This window comes from Carassius auratus, chromosome 29, assembly GCF_003368295.1.
Source record: "Carassius auratus strain Wakin chromosome 29, ASM336829v1, whole genome shotgun sequence".
NCBI classification, from domain to species: Eukaryota; Metazoa; Chordata; class Actinopteri; order Cypriniformes; family Cyprinidae; genus Carassius; species Carassius auratus.
This window is the reverse complement of record NC_039271.1, coordinates 16,457,502-16,470,548: the sequence shown is the minus strand read 5'-3', so window position 1 is coordinate 16,470,548 and position 13,047 is coordinate 16,457,502. Positions and strand designations below refer to the sequence as shown.

At 38.0% G+C, this 13,047-nt stretch overlaps 1 protein-coding gene across 1 annotated transcript in view; it reads left to right on the top strand.

Moving 5' to 3' along the window:
• LOC113048227 (carboxypeptidase M-like) overlaps positions 1-13,047 on the top strand; it is a 35,577-nt gene that overhangs the window by 10,779 nt on the left and 11,751 nt on the right. The window contains exon 4 of the mRNA XM_026209881.1: positions 5,568-5,737. Within this exon, the coding sequence (XP_026065666.1) occupies positions 5,568-5,737 (170 nt within the window). The remainder of the gene's footprint in view (positions 1-5,567; positions 5,738-13,047) is intronic.

Sequence of the window (13,047 nt, the reverse complement as noted above, 5' to 3'; positions counted from 1 at the left end):
ACTCAGAGTACGACCGGAGGTTTTTCAACAGTGGCTCCCTTTTCTCTGCTCTCTCTCTCTCTCTCTCTCTCGATTTGACCCTTCATCTTTTTGTTTGTTGTTTTGTCTGATCTTATTTAAGGATTGTACAAATTTTAAGGGTGTTATGACGAATCGTAGTTTGGGTGGTCTTGACAAGAAGCTGGGGGTATAGTGTGTAGCTGTTTTTCTAGGACAATTCTCCTGTTGTCTACGTGCCAACTGAGAAACGGCCTACACACACGCCAACTTAAACAAGCAGCCCACGTGCCTCAGTAATCAGAAATCGATCCGTAAATATTCTTCTCTGGTTTATCCATTTCAGCCACTAAAGTTTGTATAGGCTTGTCAGTAAAGTTAATGTTTTTCTAGACTCATTAAGCCAGATTTGACCATCAGTATTCACAGTAAGTCTAGTTCAAGTCTGGTCTTGAACTGCCTACTTCTTGGCCATCTGACTGACATGTAGGCGACCAATCACTGTTATTTTCATGGTACATGACATTTACAGCAGAAATATTAATATTAGTCCTAAGAGGCCATGGATTATTCACTTTTTTTTCTTTCTTGTTTTGTTGTAATAACTTAATTTTCTTGTGATCTCTCGACATAACACAAGTTTTCTCATGATCACGACTTAATTTTCTCGTAATCTTGATGTAACGAAAGTTTTTTATTTTTTTTATTTAATTGTTTGATTACTGTTGCTATACTGTCGCAACTGACATGCATCTGATCGACAGATAAACAGTGTGCTCTTACTGTAGCCTGTCATGGATATTTCAGTAAATTTTGCCAGTAAAAATGGTCAAAGCAACACTGCAAACTCAGACGGAGCGCATTCAGAAGGATGCAGAACTATTCTAAAATCTTTTAGAGCTGCTTGGATTCAAATCACTTAATTTACCTTTTATTTAAAATTGATATATAATCTGTAATTTTTAGTAGTCATGATATGCTGTAACTGTGTTCATGTTTGTGTGTGTGTGGTTTCCACAAAGAAATATAGAAAACAAAAAAGATTACAACACTTTAGAGCATCACTGAATTAAATTAGCCTATGCATGTTACATCTAAACCACATTTCTTATTAATAAAGGCTACATTTATTTTCAATAAAGATTAAAAATAGGGAAAAGAGGCACATTACAAATAGGCTAGCCTATGTCGTTAAAGCCCTACTGCAGATAACCAGAACATCCCCACTTATTACTTAATAAATAACAATCTTGACCTCAAAGAAGCACAAATAAAGATATAGGTGTAAACAGAATAGACCCCTTAAAAGTTTGTAAACATTGCAACGTCTCCGGGTGGGCGGGGCTTAGCTGGAGGCAAAAAGAGGTGCGGACACAATGTTGACAAGCGTAAGCTAGCACGTTTTAGGAGGGATGTATTAAACATGGATGCAGAAGAAGGTTCGGAACTGTCCGTGACAGCTATTTTTATAAATTAACTCTCGCGGATGGAAGCAGGCTACCTGACCCGTATGCCATACGGCCATATGAATTACTTTTGGGTGGTTTGGGGAATTTTGTCAAGGCTTATTTTCTAATGTAACCTATCGCTGGGCTAACTATGATTAGCAATGTGTATTATTTTAAGAGACCATTCAAAGGATGGCACACACATCTATCGCTGTATGTGTGTTTAACATTTAAACGAGCTAGTGCGCTGAAGGTAGGGCTGTGCAAAAAATCGAATGCGATTTTTCATGCAAATCTCATCAGTAAAGACGCTCCTGTAATTAGAAGTGTATCTCCAGCACGTGTGTTCAGATCATGGTTGCCAGGTTTTCACAACAAATCCTGCCCAGTTGCTTCTCAGAACTAGTCCAAAACTAGCCCAATCGTGTTTCCAAGAGGTTCCCCGATAAAAAATTGCTTTCCGGGGTTAAAATTTTAGTTTTATGGCATGGTTGCCTTGGTAAAATTCGCATTTTAGGGGCTAAATATCACGTTATTGGTATTGTCGCCTCGACTCGCGGACATGAAAAACTTACCACAGACTTGGCAACACTGGTTGGCATTTACCACACAGAGCCGTAATTCACTGACAATCTACACAAAATCGATTTTAAAATTTTGAAAGCGATTTTGTGTTAGTTGTCGGTAGACTACAGCTCTGTGTAGTAACTGCCGCTCCACCTGAACCAGTGTTGCCAAGTCTGCGGTTGTTTTTCATGTCCGCGGTTCGAAACAACCCCAATACCAATAACATGATATTTAGCCCCTAAAATGTGAATTTTACCAAGACAACCATGCCAAAAAAAAACCCCGCATATTTTAACCCCGGGAAGCATTTTTTTATTTATCTGGGAACCTCCTGGAATCCCGATTAGTTTTGGAATAGTTTTGAGAGGCAACGGGGAAGGATTTGTTGTGAAAACCTGGCAACCCTGATCTGAACACACGTGCTGGAGATAATACTTCTAATTAAAAGAGCATCTTTACTGATGAGATGTGCATGAAAATCACATTTGATTTTTTGCAAAGCCCTAGCTGAAGGTTGGCGACTTTTCACCTATAAAAAAGAAACTTGCTGATTCACTAGATAAAACCAACACACCAGTTCATATGCATATTATTTTACCTGATATGAAGTGTGCACTGCAAACACAAGTATTATTTATGATCATCTCCGTCCAGTCTGTACGCCGTATTGCATTCAACCACAATTGTCTTCTTGATTACTGTGAAATCTGCCGGGAACCGGTAAAACTTTAGTTTTGAAACAAAAGTGCTGTTCCTTCTATTCTGGCAGCCAAAAACACAACAACAAGACATTTTAAAGTCAAAACCTCAAACTTTTAGCGCACCTGCTATGAGTTCTGCCTTGTGTTTTGCCTCCAGCTAGAGCGGTGAAGACACAGTGACGTAGGTGATTAAGGGGTCTATACAGTGACCTCAACCCTGGTTTTAATAAGCAGTTATTTTATGACACAGGAAGCGGTGGTGAAACTCAACTTAATGATACACAATGAACAATACCAGACAAATTATAGCGATCACGAACAGGGACGTTCTTAGTGGGGTGCATCTTGTGCGTTTGCACAGAATGTGACCAGAACGCGATTGCAAACGGACCAAGGGGGAACCCTCCCCCCCTTGAAAATTAAGTCGTGATAACGACTTTTATGTTGAGATCATGAGAAAATGAAGTTATAGTGATAATGAGTAATCAACTTTTGGTATGTCGTGATCACAAGAAAATAACTTATGTTGAGATTACGAGATAAAGTCGTTATCACGACAATTCAAGAAAGGAAAAAATAGATATAATCCATGGCTTCTTAGGACTTCTGTAGGAAAAAGTTTTTGTTTGTAAAAAAAATTAATAAAAAAATAATAAAAATAAAAATATTGTATTGTGGATGATATTTTCACATTCACTTGATTGTGATGACGTCTGGAGCGCTGAGGGGACGAGGGTGTGCCTCTTGTGTTGCTGTGGGTCTTTTGAAGAGGAAATGCAAACAGTTCTTAGATCTTTTCCCTCACAATAGATAGACACTCTGTAAATTGTACAGTAAACCAAAACAAAACCACATCAATAAAGTTTCAGCCACATCATTTAACTTTATAAGAGAAATGTAATGACACATCAACATATAACCACTAAATAAAGCAACCTGCAGTAATGTAAAATATAAAATCACAAGTACAATGTTTAAGAACTTCTAAGATGTGTCGATGAGATGTGAAACCAGACTTTACTGTTTCCCGAGAACAGTACTGCTGCTGAAACAGATGTTTGTTCTGAGATTAGTCAGTGAGTATGGAGACAGAAAGAACTAGAGGACTCAATATATCGTCATCAGTGGACTTTTTTTAGCTCTTGGTTTAAAGAATTTGCTTGGAGATCTTATGGAGCAAGTGTTTCTTTTGTATAGACTTCAAATCCAAATCAGCTGATGATAGAACTGAACAGACGTCCTCATGTAAAACCATTAAAAATAAGAAGGAAATTGTCATGTCGGCAGAAATGTGTAAGCAGATATAGTTGAATAGTTTATAGAAGTCTAATCAGGGACAGCTGTAAGTCTTTTCCTATCATATGTTGATCATTTTAAAATTAGAATATATATACACACACTTTTGTTATTTAAATACGTTTATTTACTAATTTATTCACTTATTGAACTAAATTTATTATACACTGTTATACATATAATTTATATTTGTATATATCTAAGACTATTATCTATCATGTTTTTCTATGTGGAAGTCTGTTTGTGTGAGTGAGGATGTTACTACTCTCTTCTAAAGACGTTATCACACTGATGCGCTGACGTTTGCTGTGGTCTGTCTCAGCGGATACAGATAACAATAATCACACACGACGCAGAGTACAACACTCCTGGACAGAAAGTTTAACCCACAGCTCTACATTTGTGCTTCATAATCTCAGGTCTCACAGTTTTGCTGTGTGCATGACGTGCACTTTAACCTCATTCAGATACAGTTTCTATGAAAAAACATTGTCCTCAGGACAAGTGGAGGCCGTAAATTCTCAGAAAGAGTACACAGACATCCACACCAGACTGATAGTATCTGTAGTCTCAGAGCTTGCCATGTTGACTTATGAGCACCTGGGGCTTCAGGTTCTGTGAGTAGTTTCTGGTGTGGCTGCCTCACACCACATCAAAGCCCCTCTGCCAGCCTCTGACATCCAGAAGAGACCACAATGATGTGGCATCAATGATCTATTCAATGTCTTCCTAGGAATGGAACAGTTCATTTCCTGCTTAAGATTCTGACACATCTCTATTAAGCATGACAAATACTAAATAAATAAATACAGACACAGTGAGTGTGAGTTTTTATATTATTTTTAAGATTATTGGGCAATAAAGATGTTTTTATGTGGAGTTTATTTTGGTGAATTTTAGTTGTTAAATGGATCATTTTGACTCCCGTGACATAACCGGGCATTACACGAGAAACCAACAAAAGATAATCTACCTTTTCAAACTTAGTTTGAAGTTTGTCCTAAGTAACATAAATTGTGATTGATAAGGCATTTAGTCAGTTACTTGATTTCCATTTTATAGGGCATTCTGGGTAACATGTCCCATAGCGGAATCTCATTAGTCCAAAATCCTTTAACACATACTGTAGCTGTCTGATAAAACATTTGATGAATTATTGAGGTTTCTCATACTTTTATTATTATTTTATTTTTATTTATTTATTTTACTCCCATTAGTGTCAAAAAAAACTATTGTCATTGACAAGTTTGGACAGTGTAAAAAATATAATTCATTTTTGGTTTACTTGTATAGATTTGTTTTATTTTTTTATATTTTTTTGACACTCATTTGTAAAAAAAAAAAAAAAAAAAAAAAAAAAAAGTCATTTTAATTGAACGTTATCATATTGCATTTATAGTTGTTTAATAAAAGCGATAAACCATGAAAGGCTGTGTTTACCAAGTTTACCATTGCTCCAGTGCTTCTTGCGTCTTATTTCAAATAAAATGCAACTCTTTAGAAAAAGATCAATTTTTTATTACTATTATTTTGACTGTATGTGTTTCTCTGTGTTCAGGTTGTGAGCCGTGTGTTACTGCTTCAGTTGATTGATTATCTGACCAGCCGTTACCTAAGTGATCCATTGGTGACACGATTGTTGAACAGCAGTCGTGTGCACATCCTGCCATCCATGAACCCAGACGGCTTTGAGTCGTCTGCCCGGGATTGCATTTATACAGTAGGCCGGTAAGTGGGAAAGAGATGCTAAAGCTATGAACAACAAACAGCATACACAAAGTTTTACATTGGCATAGTGGTTAAAGTGCTCCTATTATGCCATATTTAATATTGCCTGTCATGCCGTGCTGTAATGTAGCTGTCTGTGAATGTAAACGATCTGTAAAGTAGTAAAGCTGAAAGTGCACGATAAATAGTTATCGTCTCCAAAAAAAAAAAAAGAGAGAGAGAATTGACTCTGAACAGCCTAAATGAGTGGTCTGTAATTTGAATCCCACTTCAGTTTGGCTACACATCACAGAGTAACACATTTGCATAATGTCCACCTATGTTCTACATTGGCTGGCCGCAAACAACTCGGCCTTTCCTCAAACACTGTAGCTTGTTCATGTGGTTAAGATCATGTCGAGCAGAAGCACTGTCTCCTACACCATGGAAGTAAATTCATTTTATTTTCATGTCCAAAACATGAGGCTGCAAAGAATCAGTTAAAGTTCATAGCAGTCCAACCCCAAATCTTTTTTGTGTTCCTGTCATTTTAGTGACGACTGCTTGTTTAATCTCGGGGATTCAAAACACATTTGCTTTCTAAAGATGGCTCAGTATCCAGTTTATTTAGACCAACTGGCTCCATTGAATCACAGCCTGTCAGGATGATAAAATGTTTATATTTTCTATCAAGTGTTTAAGATGTGGAACCATGGCATGCTTTATGGTTTATGGTTTCCGGCACAGGTTGTAATGCGGTAGACCAATCACAACCGACTGGGCCATCTGACCGATCAGAGCACAGCAGGTTCACGGAAAGGAGGGGTTTAGAGAGACTGAAGCTTAGAATTGTTTTAAAACATTTAAAAATCATTGGAAAATTAGCTTATATTAAATCCATGTTTTGAGAAAAAAAGTTTTTTGGATGAAGACTCCCAAACCAATATTAGAAACCTTAAAAATGGCATAATGGGGCATTGACATAATCACTGAGGCATCGACTTTGCCCTTAATTTGTGTACATACAGTATTGCGTATACTGGGATAATTCAACCCATAATGAAAAAGATTTTCCTGGTTTTCAATTCTCTGTGCAACACAATAAGACAATTGCTGAAACATGTTCTGGCTACTACTGTTATTTAAGTACATTGAAAGGAAAATCTGTTTTTCCATAATCACCCTTTAACATCCAGATGAGCAAAATCACTTTTTTTTCTCTCTCTTTGAAAAGCTTAATTTTGCTGCAAAGAATTCAGAACAGTTTATATCTAAGTTGCCTGTAATGGTATGCCCAGAGAAACCATGCTTCAGATGAGACATTTAGAGATACAGAGCACTTTTCATCCAAAACTTTGCAGATAAGCTGGATACAAAAGCCGAAAACACACGTCTAATCTGGCATGAGGGATCTTACTTACACATACAGACTCACAAAGATAAACATCCATTGTAGCAAACAAAATGAAACCCAAACTGTGTGACCCACAGACTCCCAAACAGTGTACATAGTTTTCTGGGAGGAAAAGGGTATCATAAGCCTAAAGGAAAATAACTTCCATGGTCTGTCGCCACAGCCTGCTGATAAACAAAAATACACGCATGTGGAAAAAATGGTGAAATCTGTAATCAGAAGATATGAAAACCCCTATGTGGTCCACCAAGTTTCATTCATCCGGTGGATGTAACAATGCGTCTTTTGATCACTGTGCCAACCGGATGACAAAATACCGTACAATCACTTTGGTGTCTTCTGATTTCATTGATGCATGTTGTCCTTTTTTGTTCAAAGAAACTAGATGATGGTTAACATCATGATGTAGATGTATTCAATATCACCCAGCCCTACTTGTGAGACAAGCTCAGTCATATGTCCAACTCCGTAAGCACCAAAACTATGGGGAGACACCAGACCTCATCTAATACTGTAGAAGCCACATCCTTGAATACAAAACGTCCCGCTCCTGCAGCCTAAAACCCACATAAGCTCTCCTGCACAGATGGGGTGCAATTGGAAACAGATCTAATCTGGATTTGATGATATTGTGGGTAAGCTCAGAGAAGGAGTTTGAGCAAAGAGTGAAAGTGAGCGAGCGTGCTACAACAGCATCCATGCAGCTGTGCACATCAACAATGATGACGATGGTATTTTAACATGCTGTGGTTCGCCCTTATTGCTGTGGCTTTCGATATGAGCTTTTTATGAGATTTGGCTCTTGACTCTTCAAGTGAGGATCGTTCTCAATCAATCAATCACCTTTATTTATATAGTGCTTTAAACAAAATACATTGCGCCAAAGCACTGAACAACATTCATTTGGAAAACAGTGTCTCAATAATGCAAAATGATAGTTAAAGGCAGTTCATCATTGAATTCATTGATGTCATCTCTGTTCAGTTGAAATAGTGTCTGTTTTAATTTGCAATCAAGTCAACGATATCGCTGTAGATGAAGTGACCCCAACGAAGCAAGCCAGAGGCGACAGCGGCAAGGAACCGAAACTCCATCGGTGACAGAATGGAGAAAAAAACCTTGGGAGAAACCAGGCTCAGTTGGGGGGCCAGTTCTCCTCTGACCAGACGAAACCAGTAGTTCAATTCCAGGCTGCAGCAAAGTCAGATTGTGCAGAAGAATCATCTGTTTCCTGTGGTCTTGTCCTGGTGCTCCTCTGAGACAAGGTCTTTACAGGGGATCTGTATCTGGGCTCTAGTTGTCCTGGTCTCTGCTGTCTTTCAGGGATGTAGAGGTCCTTTCTAGGTGCTGATCCACCATCTGGTCTGGATACGTACTGGATCCGGGTGACTGCAGTGACCCTCTGATCTGGACACAGACTGGATCTGGTGGCCACGGTGACCTCGGAACAAGAGAGAAACAGACAAATATTAGCGTAGATGCCATTCTTCTAATGATGTAGAAAGTACGGTGTTATGTGAAGTGTTCCGGTTCCAGTTTCCCTAATTAATGCAGCCTAAAAATCCTTTAACGGATTTGGATATTAAAAGCATATTAGTATGTTATGTGTATGCCAGGTTAAAGAGATGGGTTTTTAATCTAGATTTAAACTGCAAGAGTGTGTCTGCCTCCCGAACAATGTTAGGTAGGTTATTCCAGAGTTTAGGCGCCAAATAGGAAAAGGATCTGCCGCCCGCAGTTGATTTTGATATTCTAGGTATTATCAAATTGCCTGAGTTTTGAGAACGTAGCGGACGTAGAGGAGTATAATGTAAAAGGAGCTCATTCAAATACTGAGGTGCTAAACCATTCAGGGCTTTATAAGTAATAAGCAATATTTTAAAATCTATACGATGTTTGATAGGGAGCCAGTGCAGTGTGGACAGGACCGGGCTAATATGGTCATACTTCCTGGTTCTAGTAAGAACTCTTGCTGCTGCATTTTGGACTAGCTGTAGTTTGTTTACCAAGCGTGCAGAACAACCACCCAATAAAGCATTACAGTAGTCTAACCTTGAAGTCATAAATGCATGGATTAACATTTCTGCATTTGACATTGAGAGCATAGGCCGTAATTTAGATATATTTTTGAGATGGAAAAATGCAGTTTTACAAATGCTAGAAACGTGGCTTTCTAAGGAAAGATTGCGATCAAGTAGCACACCTAGGTTCCTAACTGATGACGAAGAATTGACAGAGCAACCATCAAGTCTTAGACAGTGTTCTAGGTTATTACAAGTAGAGTTTTTAGGCCCTATGATTAACACCTCTGTTTTTTCTGAATTTAGCAGTAAGAAATTACTCGTCATCCAATTTTTTATATCGACTATGCATTCCATTAGTTTTTCAAATTGGTGTGTTTCACCGGGCTGCGAGGAAATATAGAGCTGCGTATCATCAGCATAACAGTGAAAGCTAACACCATGTTTCCTGATGATATCTCCCAAGGGTAACATATAAAGCGTGAAGAGTAGCGGCCCTAGAACTGAGCCTTGAGGTACTCCATACTGCACTTGTGATCGATATGATACATCTTCATTCACTGCTACGAACTGATGGCGGTCATATAAGTACGATTTAAACCATGCTAATGCACTTCCACTGATGCCAACAAAGTGTTCAAGTCTATGCAAAAGAATGTTGTGGTCAATTGTGTCAAACGCTGCACTAAGATCCAATAAAACTAATAGAGAGATACACCCACGATCAGATGATAAGAGCAGATCATTTGTAACTCTAAGGAGAGCAGTTTCAGTACTATGATACGGTCTAAATCCTGACTGGAAATCCTCACATATACCATTTTTCTCTAAGAAGGAATATAATTGTGAGGATACCACCTTTTCTAGTATCTTGGACAGAAAAGGGAGATTCGAGATTGGTCTATAATTAACTAGTTCTCTGGGGTCAAGTTGTGGCTTTTTTATGAGAGGCTTAATAATAATTAATAACTCTGATTGTAGTTCTTATTTTTTACATTTTTATATTATGTTTCTCAAGATTAGTTCATAAAGTTTACCAAGTTTTTTTTGTACCAAGAAAAAAAAAGTCTCTTTCATGCTTTTGAAAACATAATAAATATACTTTGATAAATCAAGCCCATCCCAATTTGCAAATGTCACCTTACACTATTTTACTGATTTGCACGGGAAATTGGGCTTTTATGGTGGAATGAAAGTGCAGCACTGAAAAAGGGACATAATCGTTTTATCTCGATTATTGCATTTTCATAATCGTTTGAGGTCTAAATCAAAAAGTTTTTTCTATTAATTGCACAGCCCTATTGTCAAGTGCTTCTTCCACTCTGTCCTCCCATGGTACTGTAACCTCTTCAAAATATGCCAGCTTGGCTGTTGTGGACCAAAGGTCCATGTCTGGCAGGAGTTTTGCAATCACAATATCTGGGGGAAACGCCAGTTTCAACATTCATCCTCCAGGCTTGAGCAAAATGCTTCACTGATCGAAACTGCTTGTGTATTTTGTGTCCTGTAGTGAATTGGAGGTTGGCCTACTTTTTATAAATTGAGTAAAGTGGGAAAATCCTACTTACGTTTGTTGAGAAGCATTTGTGGTAGTTCGCCTCTGTTCCAAGACTGATGCCAGCTGCTTTAGAACTTGATTCTCGTCGCATATAATGACCTTGGGTGAGGCTTGTAGCTCACTACAATAGCACTATACTCCTATAATACAATAGTACTATACTCCTGATAGTATGTGTCTGTGTTTCAGGTGCTTGATTCAGGTTCTAAGGTTTGGGTAGGAGACCATAGGTGGCTCTGATGAGAAAGCTCAGTCGAGGTCCCTCCATTTACATGCCAACTGAGTTTCCTCTTTCCTAGGTTCGGTTCACCCAATCAGTCCATTGACCTTGTTTAGCCATTGAAATGGCCTTAGCGTGTTGTTCTGCTGTCTTAACACCAAGCTGTCTCTTCTGCCTTGAAGTTGCCTTGTCCCTTTAATTAGCTTTTTGGATGAGCCCAATGCCAGCTCTACCATGCTGGACTTGAACAACAACAACCCTGAAATGAGGAGCAGACCTTGCATTGTACGCAGTGCAGTTGAATTCAATTGGATTCCACTTTCTCCCCACTGTGAACCGAGGGGCTGCTGTTCGAATTGCAAGATCAGTGATAGTCATAACCACCCTAGCTTTAGTGTATTTTAATTCTTCCACCAGACTTGTAATGGGTAGTTCCATTTTCCACTCAATCACTGTGGAAGTCCGAGCCACTATTTGATCTGTGCACTTATCAACAGCTTGAGTTTTTCTGGCAGCAAGGTCTTATTGATAGGACTTGTGTACATGATGGTATCCTTCTTTTAGTTGTTCACACTGCCCATTGTCTTTGAATTTTGCATCCTACCATCAACCAAAACACTTGGTACAGGTATTCCATCAGTATGAAATCTTTGATCTGTCACATGATCTTTAACAATGGATATGCTTCAACATTTACATAACATTTATTACAAAAACATTTTAAGATTAAAAAATAAATGAAATACTTTCCTGCGTTTCTTCTGAAGACAAAATGCTTGTCACCGCCATATCTTTCAGTAAAATATAATAATAATAAAAAATAAAAAAAAAACTGTTTAGAATATTTCACAAAACAGTCAGTTGTAAAATGTCAAGAAAAAAGGAAAACTTTGTCGCATATCATTAAAAATTTACTTTAGCCATACATTCTAATGCTCAAACCTTTTGGAAAGCTATGTAAAGTTAACCGAACAATGTCTGAGTTTTACAGTCTTTATCCAACAGCCGTAAGCATTGTAGTAACCTATACATTTATGTATGCATTCAAATCATCCTCCAGATTACTCCAGACTCCATCATACTCTACTTCATGTATTCCTCGTAAACCCATAGCTTTGATTTGTCTGTGCGCCCAGTCGGCAAAGACAAAATATATACACCACATCACAAGTGGTGAGTCATTGTTTCCTCTGAAAAGTAAGCTAAGAGACAAAAAAAAAAAGAAAAAAAAAATCCACATTCTGATCATCATGTAAATGGCCTGAAACATACTATATGCAAAGAACTTGAGTTTATACTTTTGGGTACAATAGGATTTAATCTTGTGATGGCAAAATCATTAATCCAGTCTTTAGTGTCACATGATCCTTCAGAGATGATTCTAATGTGCCACTCTGAAACAGGGCTGTTTTGTATATAAATGTTTCTTGTGGAGAAAGAAAGGACACATTTATATATAGCCTCGCCAAAAGTTCAATAGTTTACTAAATAAAATCATCCTTGACATCTTATACAGTAAATTGCTTGGGTAATCTCAGTTGTGAGTTTGTGGGGAAAAAAAGACAAAAAAAAACTTGGCTCTTTGCATACTGTACGAGTTACAGGCTGTAATTAGCAATATTTGTCATCCTTTAGATTGAGAGGAAATGTTTTTCTCAGAGGATTAATTGACAGGAAACATACATTCTCATAAATTAATTTGGGAAGTGGTCTATTTTAAGATTGTGTTGTACTGTGACTATATTTGGTAGATACAAAAATCCACTCTTTTGTCAGATTTAGGTTGAATATGGCGGTACTTTCCTTCCAAAAAGACACATTTTGAAGTTTTAGATTTAGATGGTTAGGGCAATCAAAAGATCTGCAGACGTTTTGGCCCGGCCGGCATTCCACATTTTCACACTGTGGAATGAATCGAACACGAACGATTGATTTGTCATTGGCACAAATCAAAACTCCAACAAAAGTACTGTAATTTGATGCCGAAAGCACAGCTGGACTGCAGGAATTCTTCCTCAGGCTGAGTTTGAGAGTCTGCAGCAGAATGAAGCCACTCCATCTTGGTTCCATCTTTTCCATCTTATAGATTATTGTTCTTTAAAGGGCAACATGCAATTT